At 34.6% G+C, this 19,567-nt stretch overlaps 1 protein-coding gene across 3 annotated transcripts in view; it reads right to left on the reverse strand.

Moving 5' to 3' along the window:
* LOC115988454 (DNA-directed RNA polymerase III subunit 2) overlaps positions 1-19,231 on the reverse strand; it is a 43,547-nt gene extending 24,316 nt beyond the window's left edge. The window contains exons 1-17 of one of the 3 annotated variants that reach the window (XR_004091523.1): positions 19,055-19,231; positions 18,816-18,921; positions 18,571-18,692; positions 18,152-18,244; positions 13,033-13,108; positions 12,870-12,960; positions 12,704-12,756; positions 12,464-12,528; positions 10,337-10,442; positions 10,094-10,204; positions 5,992-6,051; positions 4,587-4,619; positions 4,354-4,398; positions 4,173-4,271; positions 1,993-2,052; positions 1,793-1,885; positions 1,078-1,179 (exon numbers count right to left, since the gene is read on the reverse strand). Coding sequence is in view for 2 of the 3 variants with exons in the window: in XM_031112027.1 (XP_030967887.1) it covers positions 1,078-1,179; positions 1,793-1,885; positions 1,993-2,052; positions 4,173-4,271; positions 4,354-4,398; positions 4,587-4,619; positions 5,992-6,051; positions 10,094-10,204; positions 10,337-10,442; positions 12,464-12,528; positions 12,704-12,756; positions 12,870-12,960; positions 13,033-13,108; positions 18,152-18,244; positions 18,571-18,692; positions 18,816-18,921; positions 19,055-19,104 (1,365 nt within the window). In the remaining variant the exon portion in view is untranslated. Of the gene's footprint in view, positions 1-1,077; positions 1,180-1,792; positions 1,886-1,992; positions 2,053-4,172; positions 4,272-4,353; positions 4,399-4,586; positions 4,620-5,991; positions 6,052-10,093; positions 10,205-10,336; positions 10,443-12,463; positions 12,529-12,703; positions 12,757-12,869; positions 12,961-13,032; positions 13,109-18,151; positions 18,245-18,570; positions 18,693-18,815; positions 18,922-19,054 lie in introns of those variants that run through there. The other 2 variants (XM_031112027.1, XM_031112028.1) reach the window with 2 other exon arrangements.
* Positions 19,232-19,567: the final 336 nt, after the last annotated feature.

Raw genomic sequence — 19,567 nt, forward strand, 5'->3', positions numbered from 1 at the left:
ACATGGTATCATTGCAGCAGCAACAGCAACAACCACCACCACCACCAATCCTTTGTTCCTAAGTTTTTGAGGTCAGCCATGGATCCTCACCATATTAGTTAAGGTCAGCCATAGGTATTCTTCTTAGCCATCGAAAATCACACTCAATGTTACTTCCTTAATTGACACGTCATTTTTTACTATTTTTACTAATGTTATTTTTAGTCTTCCTCTCCCTTTTTTCCTTCTCTCAACTTGAATATACTCACTCTTTCTTACCGGTGCATTAATTACTCTCCTCCAAACATGACCAAACCATCTTAAGCAACTCTCCCTCATCCTTTTATCAATAAGGGTCACCCCTTCCTTTAAGGGAATTTGCTCATTTCGAATCCTATCTTTCCATGTAACTATAAAAAACTTATGCTATGTTTGGAAATTTGAAGGGAAAGGAGAGTAGAGGGGAATGGTTATCATCCACCTTGTTTGGATGTTTTTAAAATTAAATAAGGGAGGAAGGGGGGAATAATTAGCCTTTTCATAGTTTGTAATTTTGTTAATATGGTAAGAGTAAATTTGGTAAGTCATTTAGTCAAGCATTTTTATTCTCTACTCTCCCTCGAAATCTCTCCAATTTGGGAGAATTAAAAATGAAGGGTTATAAGTAGTTAGAACCCTCCAAACCCCTCCAAATCCCTCCCCCTCCTCCTTTAAAAAACATCCAAACAAGGTAATTTAACTTACTCTCCCTCCCTCTACTATACTCCCCTCTACTCCCATCCATCCAAACAAGCTATTAGCAATTATAAATCTTGTTTCTATTTTCTACTTCTGGTTCAATTTTAAACACTCCCTCATCCTCATTTTTCTTCAATTCAAACCCTAATGTCCTTAGTTGAGAGAGGAAGAGAAGCAAGAAAAAATCAAATTAGAGCATCAGCCTTAGATCCCTGCCTCTAATTTTGTACTTATTCTTACCCCCTTTGAATTACATCAGAATGCCTACTAGAAAATTAAATAAAAATTTAAGCAACATGGTAAGAAAGAGAAGGCATCAAAGAACAATAACAGAAATGTAGATATTGTAATATAACGAACCTGTGTCATGCCTTTTCTGTCCATCCTGAACCGTTTGACATTGAAGTTACCTGTAGAAAGCGTCCTCTCCAGGCCATTTGTAATACTGTCTCCACAAAGGTACTATACCCACACACACACACACAACAAAACAAAAAAACCATAGCATGACATTTCTCAATTAGAAATAATATTTTTTGTATAAGCAAATACCTCATTAACAAAAAATTTAGATGCAATTAGCATTTTAACAAAAATTAAGTTGAAATCAGGAACTGCTGTTTGATTATATAAATGTAAAATGCTTTTTTTATTTAATAATCAGTACCGCAACCTGGTACTTTAGAAGTATTAAAAATTACATGCTTGAGATTTCCCAACAGAAATGCAACCTGGTATGTTGTAAGCATCGGCAGAAAAGCACAATTAATGCAGATGACACCTATGGATTAGAACTAAAATAGGCTAACAAAACAAAAGATGTAACAACCTGGATATCAAAAGTCTCTCTCTGTGTTTTCTAGAGGCCACAGGATAACAGAAAAAATTGTAAAAGAGAGTGAAAGCAATTGAAGGCCATTGTAAAATGGCTTTAATACCATGATAAATTACCGATGTCCCAAAAGCTTATGTTGTCAAGAAATAGTGAATTTAATCATTTAACCACAGTTCTAACAATTTCAAAACTACTTATCCAAAAAACCTTGATGTCAATAAAATAATTCCCAGGACTTACTGGCGCGGGGTCAAATCGGCTAGACCTGCTAGGCTTTCCCATGATTTCGTCCATCTTCTTCTTAACATTATCAATCATCGTCTTGAACAAATCCTAGGATATAAGACCAATGGAGATAAGAACATATAAGAAATTGAACACAAGATGATGAAGGTTGTGTATCAAAATTCCAGCTAGGAGTACAAAGCTTAAAGTGGTACCTCAAAGAGTAGAGAAATTAACTGGCCAGATAACTCCAACCGCTTGTTTCCCACATAATCCTATAAAATGAAGGAAAATAATCTGTTTAGGACTCACACACCTACATACTACTCATAGATATATGTGCATTTCAAGCTTGCATACATTCTATCAAGAACAAGCAATGACCATGGGTGTGAAAAGCACCAATCAGCCAACGTCACCCATGTAAAACTGATAAACATAAAGAAGAGGGGTGGGAGATGATTATAGCATCAAAGTCAGTGGCCTAATCTGAGGAAAAAATGCAGCATCACCTACAATTTCTTTCTTTGCATAGCAAGATTTTGAATCTCAAACCCACCTAAGCGCTCCCCCCCAACCACCACATGACCACACACACATTAAATCTAATATACTATATATAAACGCAAAAAGTGAGAGAAAGTTAAATCCTAAAATGTCTCCTGTTCTGCCATGTAGGGAAAAAAAAACCACTTTAAAAACAGGCACATCAAAAAACAATACCTGAAACAGCACAGCCAAAAGAAAATGTTAGTGCCATCCGCTGTATCCCAGTCAGTCAAAGTTCAATAAATTCAATCAAAACCGGTCATGCCCATTCACTGCTTCAAACACCACACCAATATAATCCCTCACTCTCACTTAAAACCCATATTAAACCTTTACATTCACCGCCAAATAACACAAATGGACTCCACTTCCTCCTCATTGCCTAAATCTCAAATAAACCCTTCAAAACCCCATAAATCTTCACTCAAACCCTTCCTCTGCATCTTCAACGTCACCAAACCACCACCTGTTTTCCATTCCCAAGAGACTGCCTCTCAGGCCATACAAGGTTTAGGTTGGCGTATCCATTGTCTGAGTATTGGTCATATACACTCTTTTCGGCAAGCTAACAAATTGGTGATTGAAACAGATCGAGTTTCAGGGACTAAGACAGTTTCATTGGGGAGATGCTACATTCTTTTCGCTTAGTGGGTTTTGGCTAGGATCATCTGCGCGTAGGTAGATGATACAGTGTGTTGGGTTTTGTTTTTGATTTTGCTATTACTCTTGCTCTGCGTGCCGTTTGAATGGGGTTACTCTACATTGCTTTTTTGTTTAATTGTGTTGCTCTATGTTGCTTTTGCTTTTTACCATTTACTCTATAATTCTCATGTTACCCCATGTTTGGTAGTTTGATTGGTAGTAAAGTATAGAGTTTTAATATTAAGGATAATAATTATAATTACTTTGAATAGTAAGAATTCTAGCAGAATCCCAAAAATGAATATACATTGGTTGAGAAAATGCAGTGATAGTTTGGGTGGACATGCTGGGAGACTGGGAGAGATGGTACTTATAATAATTATATTATTATTGTGTTTGATTTGTGGCTTTTGCCTATTTTATAGAAATTATTGTATTGGTGACATAACTATTATTGTATAAATTTGTTACGGGCATAGCCAAATTTGTAGAAAATATTGTCCAGCTACTAAAAGATTTCTTTAAAAATTGCTTTACAAAACATAAAAATTCCAGCCACTGCATAAAAAAATATATAAAAAAAATTATCACAACTCCAAGAAAAACTCGGCGATGAGTGATGACACAATTTTTGCTCTAAGAAAACTGAGTCTAAATAAAATTCTACCATAATATTTGAGAATGATGAAATCAATTTAAACTGCTGAAGCCAAAAATGAAAGAAGAAACCAAAAAAATAAAAATAAAAATCCAACTGCTCACACAAATTTTCTCTAAGAAAAATTAAGTTTATTGAAACCTACTCCACTAACAAATAGATGAAAAGGAATTAGAATTAATGTGTTTAGAATATGCAACCATAGCTAAAAGACAAACCCAAAAAAAAAAAAAAAATCGACAAATCAATTTTAACAAGGAGATGTCGATAATATTTAACATGAATTCACTAATTACATATTTTGGACCTCAAACGCATTAAAATGTGTATGTTAGATTACACGTAAATAATTTAAACCATGTTATGAATTCTATAAAAACACTGTAATAAAATAATTTAAACCATTTTTAATAGGCAATTGAAATCTATTAAACATTTCAAATAAAGATTCATACATCCACTATAAAAAGAGAAATTGTCTAATAAACACGCTTATCATTTTAAAAACTAGAAAAGTTTGGTTAGTTTTGGAATTAAACTAATTACCTTGTCATCCATTGTATCCTTATTCAGAAATGCATCTATCACACGTCGTAACATTACAGCAACATATATGCATTTTGCACGGAAACTACCCTGGCGCACCTAGAAAAAAACAATAAAAAATAAAAGAACAATGGAGGACCATCATAAATTTCCAAGCTCAAAAGGTTGAAACAAAACTTACTGGTACATTTGCAAGAAACATATCTCGAAGGACGGGTAAAGCTCCCTATAAAAAAACTCAAGAGTAGTTGGAGTTAAAATTTTAAAAAAGATAAATTGTTTGCAATTGAAAAGAAATCTTACATACATACATATATGTTTTGTGATTGTATGTGCAAAGATTATATTGAAATACAGATCAAAACAAATACATCATCCACACATATACACACATATATATAAGGTAAAGAAGACCTTTTCTGATGCACTGGCATAAGTCCTCTTCGCCTGCAACAGCAATACCATATGGAGGTTAGGAAACACATGACAATCTGTACCACTTAAAATCAAAGAACACATCAAAAATCAATCTATTTTCAGGATACTAGTTCCATAGATACCAAGACAAATTCTAAAGATACTAATGCTAAGTTGACAACTTAGCACTACAAAGCAAATTCAAATGGATTTATTTATCCAAAAAATAATAATTCAAATGGATTTTGGGACAAGAGAAATAGCCATACAATTTTAAAAAGTTCTCTTCAATGTAAGTGTAACCCTAAAAAAACCAATTAATATGTTCATTTTTACATAATATCACACACATATTCCTCACCCCCTCCCCCCCTTTTTTTTCTTTTGAGAGCAAGGTTGAGAGTAAGGTCATAGATTCAAAACCCACCAATTGTCTGTAACTTTACCAACAAAATATACTTATACTTTGTGTGTATGTATAGATATTTATAATGTGTCAAATAAACATAGTTACAAGCTTATGTTGCAATAGGTCACAATGAGTCCAACACGTCTCTAGAATGTCCAAATTTGGAAATTCCTCAATCATTATGGCAAGTGTAAAGAGTGTTAAATATGGCCTAATTTTGTTTAAATTGTTAAAAAGGTAAAAGAAAGAATGGATCCATTGCAGAAGTGGCCATGTTACTTAGCAACCAATCAAAAGAAATCAAGAAACTTTACAAATTTCACTTGACTGCATAGATGACATGCCCATCCATTCGGTAGATTCTTTTGGGTCAAAACAGATCAAACCAAAAAAATTATAACCATATATTATAGAGAAGATAGGGAAGAGAGTTCCACTTCAAGCCCCACATGCGAAGCTCAACAATAAGAAAAATGTCACCATGGTGAGCATTTGACTTTGTCCACTATGCGTGGTCTCTTTCTCACAATTCATAAAAATAAGCTGCATATCAGATTCTCAAAATTCCCCCTATTTTTTATAAGTATCAGATTCTGAAGATTCATTGCTAGACCTGAAGATCCAACAAACCTAACCATAATCCAAAAAAAACAAAAAAAATATATATATTTCAAAAAATTTCAGCCATCAGGAAGTCTACATTGTCACAAAGCAAGATATCTTTAATGTCAAATTAAAATCTACAAATTCACAATGAAAAGAGTGAGAAACTATTTTTTTTCAGCCAAGAAGAACAGGAATCAAACAACAGGAGTAATGACCCCAACAACTGCATCACCAATAATGATATAGGAGTAGTGTTGGATCCAAATAATGCTATAACAGTCCACTGTATGTTTCAACCACAGAAGTCCACTTCAAGTTATTAACACCAAGGAGTGAAATGCCACATTAATGAAATAAATTGCATTAAAATATCAAGCAGCATAACACCTTTGGATCAAGATACTCCAAAGCCTGCTGTTTTGTGAATATACCCTTGTTTGCACATTCCTGAAAGTTGAGCAACATACTAAAAAGGTAAGACTAAAAGAGAAAATATTAAAAGAATCAAAGAAGGGGTTCGCAGGCCCAAAATATAAATAACAAAGTCAGAAATATAAATTACAATGCCAACACTCAAAAGATACATCAGGCAATAATCAACCACCAAAGAATTTTATAATTACTCGTAACAAAGCACAAACTTCATTTTTATTATCTACTACACAGATAATAATAATAATAAATAAATAAATAATTTGTACACTTTCTGGATATATTGGGCTAATATCCATGAGTGACATCACGCCGGTATACAAACATGTGCATCTCTGTGTATACATGGGTGCAAGCACCTCCACAAGTTGATAGAAGAATAAAAAGGGTAAATAGAATGACATAATAAAGATTTGGGGTAAGGTTGCTTACCAATCACATCTCCCAGACCTGGTCAAAGGGGAAGGTTTGTGCACTTGATACAACTTTTTTATCTACATGTGGTTATGGTGGGCTTAGTTACAAGAATCTATAAATCTAGAATCTGAGATCACAGGAGAAAGGTTAGGTTTCAAGATTGAATTATGCCTTCAAAAGATTCAACAACTTTGATGGACAAAAGAAGTTAATAACTAAGAAAACCACTTGCTGGAATTCTCTAGCAACGGTAAAGGACGTACCGCTAGGAATCTTACAGAGCCTATTTATGATCTAAAATGTTTGAAAATTCTAGGGATTCAAGATTTTGAAGGGTATGGTAGAAAAGATTTGAGTTAGGGTTGAAAGGAAGGAAAAACAAGGAAACACCATGACCTTTCAAGGGCTGTGAACAGTACGTATGAACAATACCGAAAAATTCCCACAAAAAAAAAAAAAACACCTGTCCTTTGTAGGGGAAAGTTACCATTGGGATGTAACTATGTAAGATTTGTTCACCCAGTCCAGGATTGGAAACAGGAGTCAATTGCTCCTTTTATGGATTTGATTTATTTTGGGCAGATGAGACAGGATTGAATGGATACGATTTGTTGGAACCGCCTTCTCACCAATCCTATTCCTTGCCTTGGAAGAGTCTGTGGAAGCCTAAAGTTCCAACAAAGGTTAGGTTTTTCCTATGGACAACAGCTTTGCAGAAACGTTTCGTTTCACTACAAATAACCATCAGAAGTGGAGAATCGTTGTTCTAGATTGGTGCTGCATGTGCAAGAGGGATGGGGAAACTATTGATCATCTACATCCCATTGCATAGTGGCTAGAAAGCTTTATTTCAAGATTTTTTTTCATTGTTTGGGTGCATTGGATTATGCCAAAAGGTGTTGTAAAGCTTTTAGCTAGTCAGAAATACAAGTTCACCAGGTGTAGAAGTGAATTAGTTTCTTATTTTATTATTTATATTTAATGAGCATCCTGTATTTCATAAAAATTCGGGGCAATATAATCCTTACATAAGGGCCATCCTATCCAACTTTCGGGCATTTGTAATGATAAGATTTGGAGTATGATTTCCCATTGCCTCTGGCGGGGTCTTTGGCAAGAGAGGAATGCTCGGACTTTTGAGGGTTGTGATAAATCCTTTCATCAACTGAATTTTTGTATTCCTTAGGACTCTGTTTGAGTGGATAAATGTTGTTGGGCTGTTTTCTTTTACTACTTTGTCTAGTTTAATAGATCAATGAACTTTTAGCATTTAAACTAATGTACTGTTGTACACTTCTTGTGTACATGGGTGGCACCCTTCTAGCCTTTTTTTAATGAAACTTTACTTATTTTAAAATTAAAAACAAAACAAAAAAAAATCCAAAAAAACAAACAAACAGAAAAACCTTCATTTCAGTAGAATGGATCATGAAAGCAGCTCCCATTGCCAACTTCAGATAGTTTGATGTAGGATCTTTAGGAATTCAACACTATATTAAATTTCTTGATGAGATCTTGAAAAGTTCTTGAATAAGTGTTGATGTTTAAGGGTTTACGTAATGAAAAAAATGGGATTTTGAATGTGTTGATGGCTGTTTGGTATTAAAACAATGAATAGAACATTAAATAAAAAAATATAAAACACTAGGCTATCCTAAGAAATCATAACAAGGACTCCTAAATAACCTATTTGTAGAAAGACTAGGTTTACTAATTACAAGGAAAAAAGTTTTTTTTTTTATAAGTAAGAAAAAATATTATTAATATGGGAAAAGCATGAAAATACAAAGAGTTCACGGTAGTGAACAAGCAACCACTAAGAAATACTAATAGACAAAAGGAATTTCATAAGGGTAAAACAATTAGAGAGACCCCAACACCGAGACCAATCAAAGAGGGTTTGTTGGCTTAAATCTAATAACTGAACCACAGTTTTCCCCTTATCCTCAAAAGAACGCCGATTCTGTTCAGTCCAAATAGTCCACATTAAACAGCCTGGAACCAAATTCCAAATATCGGAACTATGCTTCCAAGCCAATGGTACCAACAAAATAATAAATCTGCTACTGAACCTGGCATGACCCAATCGATCCCAAACAGCTGAAGCATATACGTCCACAAAGAATGAGCTATCGGACAAAAAAGTAATAGGTGATCCATAGATTCCACATTACAACAGCACATACAACAACGATTCGCCAAAGAGCGACCACGAAACATAAGGTTATCCAAGGTTAGAATCTGACCATGAGCTGTTGTCCACATAAAAAATGCCACCCTTTTAGGAACCTTTACTTTCCAAATGCCCTTCCAAGGGAAAGTGGAGCGAGTTGCATTTCAAATCTTATGATAAAAAGACCGAATGTCAAACTTCCCACTTCCATTAAGACCCCAACGAAGCCTGTCACACCCATCACCCCTAGGAATCCGGATTTGGATGAATTGAAGTAGGGAATATGAAGCCGCTAACCCCCAATCATTGAAATCCCTAAAAAAGCTTAAACTCCACACTCTGTCATTATCACCCATTGGAGGGCTTAACACTTCAGAAACATAAGCTTCTTTATTGGCTGAATACAAAAATAACTGGGGATAAAGAATTTTAAGAGGGACATCCCCAGTCCATCTATCATGCCAAAAAAGAATAAGAGAACCACCCCCCACCACAAAAGACAAATGCTTAGCAAAACTTTCCCACCCTTCACTAATACTCCGCCATAATCCACAACCATGAGCCCTTCTGCAAACTCTAGTGCACCAACCCCCTTTCCCCTCCCCATATTTCATGGCTATGACCCTCCGCCGTAGATGAGTGATTCCATGGCCATACTTAAGGACTTCTAAACCAAATAGGAAAAGGACAACTCATAGGGTTTTGCTACAGCCAAGGACGGCCCATTCTAGAAATCTGGAGATTACAAATAAATAAGATTCAATTCAGCTTTAGATAAACTAAGCAAGGTACCAAGAGAGCTCTTCATCATCCAAAACATCCCAAATTAATGCTTGAGCACTAGAACCAGCTTTCCCTAACCTCCTATACATCTTTAAGGGGGCTGCCAATTACGTTCCCTATGGGAAGTGAATGTTTTTTATAAATGTGCACATTTAGGCAACAAATGGCAACAGCAAGGTAGAGCAATTATCATGGATGGGCCAAGAAAGCAGCAGTTGTGTGTAAACCTGAGGCAATCCCATGCAAGTGGGCATGTCTAAGGGGGAAATTATTTGTTAACTGCTTGTTGACAATTATTTGGCTGCAACACGTATAATTCCCTAAGGCAGCTGGGCGTTTCAACAGCAAAGCAGAAAAATGAGTGTGTGTTGTGCATGGAATCAATGCGTTCTCTAGGTTTTCTTGTGGAAGGCAAATTTAGCCAAGTGATCCCTGCTGTGAGTTTTGAAAAGGGAGCTTGAATTTAGTTTCTACTTTGCGGGAAGGTAATAAAGGTTGGGAGACTGCTCTTGTAAACATGGTGTGGCTGTGACAAATTGGGATACTTAGTGACATCACAAGCAAGAAAATTTGGGGGTAAATTCTGCTTTGACTTATAAATTTTAGTTAGATTGCTTAAACAATATTTGACATTTCCAACAAAGAGATTAAATGTAGACTTCAAATCCTTGACCATATTGCTACCTCAATGGATGGCAAAAGTACAGCACTATAACGAGGATCTCTTCCAACCATCTGTACAACTTCTTGATCACTCTCCATTCCCATTGCCTTCATGACTACCATAATAGGAATCTGTAGCAAATGTTAAATAATTTAAAATTATCAACAATATAATCTTACAACAACTAGGAAAAAGAGAGAAGCAAATAAACTTGGATCAGAGATGGACAAAAAGGGAAAAATAGATGGTAGCTATGCAAAGACCTTTTCCGAAAACATATTTAGGTGTAAATACATCTTCCCCTTTTCCATCAAGATAACTGTTTTGCTTTTCCGATCCTCAGTGCTGCTTGTCACAGATGCGTTGATGCTGAAACCACGCAATGGAAGCAGCCATAAATACATATTAAGTGATTACATAGTACCCAAACTAAAATTTGGAAGAATACAAATGGGTTACAAACATTAGTCAGGAAGTCATAATGGACTAGTATAATAACATAAAAGACCACCAGTAACAAAACTATTGAAAATTAAATCCCCCCCCCCCAAAAAAAAAAAAAAAAAAAAAAAAGAAACACTCTGCATGATTAACTGCATCCATATCATAGTAAAAATATACCAGTAATATATGATTTGAGTAAAAATACTCAGCTAATGTAGCTAGCCACAAGTCCAATTAATCATGGTTGGCACCATGGAACCCTTTACATCACTTGATCATGCTGGGACATGTCCCCAGTTACTTCCCTATTCTCTAATAATCATGCCTCATAACTTTTAATCATTATTTTGTCTGCTCTTACTTCTCTTTGTCCATTCCATATCAATATAGTCACTCTTTTGTACTAGAACATTCATAGGCATCATGTCCTAACCATCTCAAAAGATTCTACATCATTTTATCCTCAGTTAATATTACCCTCACTGATGCAGCCATCTACTTCGCAACTTCATCTATTCAAGACTTATTTAATGGGAACCCCATATGAAGTCCAATTGAAATAAAAGTCATATGGTCTTAAATGTCTAGTTATGGCCATTCTTTTAGTCCCAAATGTTTCATTTAAATCTGTAATATACCCATAGGTACATCTATTGACTTTTTTTTCATTTTTGTTTTTTATGCCAACATTTAAAAATATTTTTTAAAATCTTAAACCTAATGGAACGCACACATATTCCATACCATATATATTACACTCCATATATTACTAACTATGGTCATGTAATTTATATAGATGACCTAACAAGTTGTCTAAATAAACTACACAGATTTTCATTTGGCCTGTCACCTATCTCCTCCAATCTGATTTGAAAGAAAATTTTGTGCATAGGGGATAGTTACCATTGGGATATCGGTTTTGTTTGCCTCATCCAAGGCTGGGAACTACAGTTGATCACCACTTTTATGGATTTAACTTACTTTTGGGAGAAAAGATGAGTAACAGACACACTTTGTGAACTCTATCTTCACAGATTGTCTTCACTCAACATCTAATCAGTCATATACTTGAAAGAGTCTTTGGAAGCCTAAAGTTCTGACAAAGGCTAGCTTTGTACTACGGACTGCAGTGTTTGGGAAAATTTTAATTACAGATAACCTTTGAAAGCAGAGATTAGTTGTGATAGATTAGTGCTGCATGTGTAAGAGGAATAGGGAAACTATTGATCATCCACTTCTCCATTGCACAATGGCTAGAGAGCTTTGGACCATAGAATTTTCACTGTTAAGGATTTTTTGGGTTATGCCACAAGATGTTGTGAAGCTTTCAGCAAGTTGGAAAGGCAAGATTAGCAGGAGTTCTAATGTTGAAACCTGGAGCATGATCCCTCATCACCCTATGTGGGGTCTATGGAGGGAGAGGAATGCTCGGTTTTGAGGGCTGAGAAAGATCAGTTCATAACCCGAAGCTTTTAATCCACAAGACGTTGTTTGAGTGGATAAATGTTTCGGGGTTGTGTTCTTGTGCTGCTTCCCTGATTTCCTTGATCGATATTTTTAGCGTTTAATTTTGGTAGATCTATTGTACACTTCCTGTGTACATGGGTCTGCCCTTTCTGCTTTTTTAATAAAATTTTACTTTAAATTTTTTTTTTTTTTTTGAGAGGTTAAAATAAAGAAGTGATATATATACACACACACACTAATATATATATATATATATATATATTGACCCCCAAAAAAATTCTACAGCTATGATGCTTTCACCATATATTTGACACCATTGTAGTTTCTACCTAAAGTAAGAATAAAATTTATCATTAAAACAACTCCCACCAGAGATCACTTGAATTGCAGAAAAAACTCATATGACAACTAAAATAATGAAAAAAGGGGAACACAAAGATAATTGGAAAAGGTTAAGTCATACAAAAAGCAAAACTCACTTTCCCTTCTTGTCACTATCAATAATAATCCTATTCTTAGATAGTTGCTCTTGTATCAACATCACCTGGAGATGATCAGTGGAGTCATAATATACAAATATCAGAAACTACTATGAAAAAAAAAGGCTGAGAACAGAATCATGTACAGTTAAAAGAACCATTTTTCAACTTTCTTTCATAAAAATATTTCTTAACATTCTACCCAATATTAGAATACATTATAATATGAGAGAATAATACCTTCTCTGTCCCTTTGATAACAAAATATCCTCCAGGATCAAGGGGGCACTCACCTGTAATCCACATCCAAAAAATAATTATATATATGTAACAACAGAACATAGAAGTAAGACCACAAAAGCAGGGACAGGAAAGAGCAAATTAATTGAATTCTGTGCACACAAACCAAGTCTTGCAAGTTCAGCTTCATCTTTTCCATATAATACGCAGCAGCAACTCCTTAACATGATAGGCATTCTTCCAATTGTAACATCATTCTGCAAGAACAAACCTTATATAATATCCAAACTCAAGTCACCAAATATAACTACAGTCGATTCTAGAAATACCTTCTCAAATCTGGTTTTTTGGGGATTATTTCCTTGAGTGTTGTACTCAACATTGACCAATATTGGAGCAGCATACCTTGAATTTACACATTATCAATATCAAAATAATTCAGAATTTAAGCCATTAGTTTTCAAATAGTTTTGCTAGCCGCATGAGCTTTGAGTCCCAGCCATCATATATGTAAATATTCAAAGTACATACATACTCTTGTACACATGCAGAAACACGGATAATGCATATAAATAAAAGTAACAAGGAAAGAAGGGAAAAGAAAAGAAAGTAAACATCCACCCAGCAACCAACAACCGGATAGCCAAAAAATTCCAACTGAAATAGTTGCAGATACTCCTTTAATTCAACAAAGACACCCCACTGTCCATAAGGGATACAACCCTGAACCAAATCTGCCAGCCAAAAAGGTTGAGTACTAAGCAACATTTCATTCCTCCAAAACTTTTTTTTTTTTCTTTTTAACATCGTAAGTGGGGGAAGGGGATTCGAACACTGGACACCTCCATTAAAAATATTAGGAAGTGCCAGTTGACCTAAAGATCATTGGCCTCATAAGCATTTCATATTCTTCACCAGACTATTAGCAAACAAAGAGAAGTCTGGTCCATAAACCCAAAACAATCAGAAACAACAAAGATATGAATATTCACAGGCATAAGTCAAATATGAACTTAATTTTGCAAGAATCTTCTAATTTTCTAAGTAAAAGACTTCTCTAATTAAATGACTTCAAGAATTTCTCAGAACACTAACCCAACATGTCCAAGAACTTTATACAATGGCTCTTGAGGTGTAAGGGCATGCAATCCAATGTGAGAACATACCAGAAAGATTAACTGCTATGTTCTTCTTCCTTTCCTTGATTGATAAGAAAATGACTTTCAAGGAAAGAACATGATACATTAGCATCTAAGCCTTAGGGGAAAAAGGCCTATTAGTCCATTTTGTCTAGCCTGTTAGCTACAACACCTTTGTGATTTCACCTCTCCCTAATAGTCCATGGAGGGATACACTTTGGAGTTCAACAATCTCTCTATTCAAGTGAGGTCAATCGGACTAACATGAAAAGGACATCTCATTCTATAACTCACTTGCAACAATCTGTTAGAGATGAATTAAGAGTGGTTATCCTAGTTCTAAGCCACAAAATTCAGAGATGAGGAAATCAAGGTTAACAAACAGAAATGACTGAAATGAAGCATATGATTGAAGATTTGTCACGAGCTATACAAGCTCTTCAATGACAGAAACTAGAGGGAGGCCCATATGGAGATTCTAGAGGGCAATTGTGAACCCTAGGACATACCAAAGGATAATGTTGAGGATGACATTGATGATAAATTGTATCCTCTTTCATGATATTGGAACCATAGAGCATGCGCCACAGGGCAGACTGGACGATCAGCCGATGCATGCACCTGAACAAAAGCAACTTTATGATTTCACATCCCTTTCTCTATAGCATTAAAGCTAGAATTAATTGAGTCAATATTGAGGAAATTAATTGGTGCCAAAAATCTAGAGCACTCTGGTTGAAAGATGGAGACAGAAAAAGGAGGTTTTTTTATAGATTGTCCAATTCCCACAAATGCTATATTAATACAGCAAGCTTGAAGAGGATGGGGTACATCTTATAGAGGAACAAGAAGCAAAGGACCTAATTGTTTGTTTCAGTAAAAACCGCAATTCTGAGTTTAAAGATTGGAGACCACTGTAGAGAATCTAGACTTGTTTTCTTAGTGAAACAAGTTGCAGATGGCTGGAAAGGGAATTCTCTGGAGACAAGATAATGGAGGTCCCTAAATGATATGGATGAAGATAAAACACTAAGGCTAGATGGTTTCACCATATCATTTTATAAACAGTTTTTTTTATAAGTAAAAAACTTCGGTAAAATAAAATGAGAAAGTACATAGTACAAAAAGCACACAGGCAGTGTGCCATGATACCAGCAGAATTTTTATAACTAAATAACAATGAGAGTACAAAAATCAAGAAATTCATGGAAGAAACTGTACATAGACACAACAGATGCATTTTCCCATTCAAATAGAGTTTGAAGGAAGGCAAGCTTCAAATCATGAGTTGTTCTTTCATTCCCCTGAAATGTACGCACATTCCTTTCCCTCCAAATACCCCCGCATGAGACAATGAGAGATCATACTAAAAATTACCATGGATCTATGTTTTAAAGCTGCATGTCCAACTAGCAAGAAGCTCCACAACACCACTCAGCATAACCCAATGAACACCAAAAAGTGAACATGCCATATTCCACAACTTTCAAGCTACAGGGTAATGTAGAAGTATGTGATCATCACTCTCCCCATTCCTCTTACACATACAACACCAATCCACCACCACCACTTGCCTCCTCCTCAGATTATCAATAGTCAATATCTTTCCCAGCACTTGGTCGTCATTGAAATGGTCATATATGGTTAATTGTCCCCCATTGTTTAATGTGGTGTCTTTGGGGGGAAAGAAATAGTAGGTGTTTTGAAGATAATGAGAGATCCATGCCAGAACTCAAGTTATTCTTCTTTAGAACTTTATTGGATTGGTTGGCTGCTTTGTGAAACCAATCACTCTCTTCTTTCTTTGATTTTCTTGATTCATGTAATTTTTGTACTTGATTTATTGACCCCTGTACACTCCCTGTGTACTAGGGTGTCCCTTTTTTATTATCAATAAAACTTACTCCCTTCATCCCAATTTGTTAGTCCTATTTAAAAAGTCAAACTTTTTAAGGGAACATCATTTATTGTCTTATCTGCCTTATAAAAAATATAAATTTACAAAACTACCCTTAAATAAATTTATCAACTTTTTTTTAAAAAAAGTTATTTTTAATAAGGCAACTAAAAAGGTGTCCCATTTACATTGATTTTATAAATATTTGTTAGTTTTCTTTTCAAATAGTTTTGAAAATAAAGTAGGGGTATAATAGGAACATTAGTAAATTAATGACTTTTATTTTTAGAAACAGGACAATACTTTGAGATATCCCAAAATAGAATAGAGGACAAACTAACTAGGACGGAGGGAGTATTTACTTATCAATATTTACATATAAAAATATTTACTTGTCAATATTTACATATATATATATATATATATATTTACTTATCAACATATAAAAATATTTACAGCTGTACAAAAATGTTTGGTAGAGTATACATATAAAAATACAATATTATATATAATTAAATCAAGCCCTCATGTTCACAAACACATTATTATGTTTGAGCTTGACTCGTTTAATAATCAAACCTAAACTTAAGGCTTGAACTTGGTTTGTTTTCTAAACAAACGAACATAAACAAGTTTTTTCTTGAGTTGAGCTCAAAATGTTCATAAACATCTTAGTTCATTTATAGACCTAGTTGATTAAATTTACCAGATCTCATTAGTTTATGCTTTTGGGACAATCGGTAATTTAACATGGTATCAGAGCCAATGGTTGCCGGTGGTTGTTTGCTTTGTGCAACCTTCATATCTAAGTTTGTTGGTTGTTCTTGTTAGTTGTTGGTGTGGCTATGGTTGTTGATACTTGATGGTTTTTGTTGGTGATTGTTGTTGCTATTGGTTGTTGTTATTGCTCTCAGCAGGTTGTCTTGTGTTGCAGCTGCCAAAGTTGGTTGTCGGTCAGAGTAGACAGGGAAATCCCTTGTTTCCCTATTTGGTGATTTTTTGTTGTTTGGGTATAGGTTTTAGCCATCCCTTACCCATGATAAGGATAACCTAACCCCTATAAAACCTTTGTTTGGTTTTGTTTGATATTAAAGAACTTCAGCTGGTTCATCTTTTTTTTTGGTCGGTTTAGATTCAATTTTGGCCGGTTCACTATGTTTTCATCCTCTTCAAGCAATTTTGCCAATTGTGTGTTACAATCCTGATCTATATGACTATATGCTCCAGCTTGAGGGGAAGTGTTTAAGTATTGAGTTTATGTTGATGTAATGGCCCAAGAGGCCCAATTATGTTGTAAGCCAATGTTGGGCTAACCCTAGCATCAAATCTCTATATATACCCTGTTAGGGTTCACTGTAATAGATGACTTGAATATACAATAAAGATGTAGCCGCTAGGGTTTTATGATATGGGTGTAGGCCATTGGCCAATCCACATAATCCTTGTGTTCTTCCTTTTCTCTTGCTTCTGCTTCTCTATATTATTTTATTCTTGTCTTTAACATGGTATTAGAGCAGGAAATTTTGAGTTCGATCATTGTCTTCACTCTACCTCCCATTTAAAATGTTAAATTCCCACTTATTGGGCCCCCACTTATTAAGGGAAAGTTTAGACACACAAGTGAGGGGAAGTGTTAGAATTATGGTTAAGTGATTAAACTCATCATTTTCTAATAGCTTAAACTTTTAGGATAGTCGATAATTTAACATGATATCAAAGCATGATATCCTGAGTTCAATCATTGTCTCCTCTACTCTACCTCCCACTTAAATTCCCATATGTTAGGCCTCACCTATTAAAATGTAATTTCAGCCCACACGTGAGGGGGAGTGTTAGAACTGAGCAACTAAATGATTAAATTTACCATATCCCATTAGTTTAAACTTTTGGGACAATCGGTAATTTAACACACCGTTTGCAATGGGTAGCAACTACATCAAAAGTAGACCATGTGATGCACATTATCAATTTACAGTGGTTTTTTTATCATTAGTCATTTGAGACAACCTAATGTGGGTTCTCCAATACTTAGCTCATGCAAAATGTTTATAAATCTGTGCTTTAATGCTTTTATTTGCTTAGCATTCAACCAAAAAGTATCCAATAATGACTAATTCTTAGGACAAGTAATCTTTTCTATTGAACTATTTATCAACCATATGCCTTTGTAGGTTAGACTACGGTACAAAATCTTTCATGTCATTAGTTTAGGATGCCAGGATGCAAATTCACCAATGGTGAATCCAAAAACAAAATAAAGAATTAATACATCTTTCAAATGCAGCACCTTAGCACTTTAAAAATTAAAAATAAATAGAATACCTATATGGACTAAAATCAGTCCCATGAATAGCAAATTACATGAAATCAAAAACATATATGATATGCATATGAAGGGAAAACAGAGCATACGTCATGTCAGATAAGCGGCAAAATTGGGGACAGATTTCATCATCGACACCATCGCTTGGTACTGAGGGTTTACCAATTCTGACATTTTTAAACCTGCATAAAAACGAGGAAAGGAAAACGGAACTGAATCAGCCAAAGAAACTGAAACTACTAACCTTAAAAAGTCAAAATCTTAACACTTGGTTTTCAAATATTATTTCTAACAGAAATTCATTACTAGAATCAAGTTTCAAAAAAGAAAATGCACACCCATTAGAGCAATTACTATGATGTTTTTTAATCATACAGCAACACCACCATCATATTAAAACTTATACACTATTGACTTCTAACCACAAAATGAATGCTACCCCACAAAGTATATTAATTTCAAGGCAACACATACACCCAAGAATTTTTAAAATAATCTAATGACTTACCTGACATAAACACTGGGGTCAAGGCTTGATTCAATACGGTCATTAGCTCGGACAATCTTCTTTATTCCAATATTCACAAAGTAGTTAAACGAATCCAAGTGTTGCTTCACTAGCCCCCTCACCTAAAAATTTCCCACATCACAGTTACAACATTTATACATAAATACACACATAAATAAATACCCATTCACACACATACACTGATAAACAGGGAAAATTATATGAAATATAAACAAATGTCACACCTTTAGGAACTCGGGAACAAGCTGGTATTTGTCGACCGCGGATTTGATAGGGGCGGAGAGGAATTGCATGTCGATGTCCGGATTGTCAGGCAATTGCTTCCCAACACTGAAAGTTTCAATCTTTTTAGACATTTTTTCGTTGAGGCAATTTATCAAACACATAGAATGCAACCCAGCAAAATAAAAAATAAAAATTGACAAACAATGAAAAAGAATAAGAAAGGTTAGGGGTAGCTTACTGTTGATTTTGCTTTGTGGGGTCTTCTAAAGAATCCTTCTTTTCACCCATGATGATCGCTTGCTTGCTCTTTTCTTCTTTCTTCTGTCTCTGTAACAAGCGGCGAATTGGGACCAAACCCCTTCTTAAACCCTCTCTCAAATATAAAAATAGAAGTTCCTAATTTTTTTTTTTTTTGGTCAAAATATATTTTTTCACTAAAATTATTTTAAATTCTATTTTTCTCAAATAGTACTTTCATATATAAAATAAAATTAATAATTTTTAACCCCAAATTTAGAGAGTTACATAATTGTGCTTTAAAGGTATTTTCAACTTTTGTTAAGTATAAAATTTTATTTCTTCCCCATAATTCGATAATAATTACACTGGGTGAAGGAGAATACAAACTCTTGACAATATACAATTTTTTTATTGGAACTTTACAGAACTTTTTTTTTATAGGAAAGGGATTTTACAAAACCTTTTATATATATATATATATATATATATATTTTTTTTTTTTTTAATGGTG

This window comes from Quercus lobata, chromosome 5, assembly GCF_001633185.2.
Source record: "Quercus lobata isolate SW786 chromosome 5, ValleyOak3.0 Primary Assembly, whole genome shotgun sequence".
Lineage (NCBI taxonomy): Eukaryota > Viridiplantae > Streptophyta > Magnoliopsida > Fagales > Fagaceae > Quercus > Quercus lobata.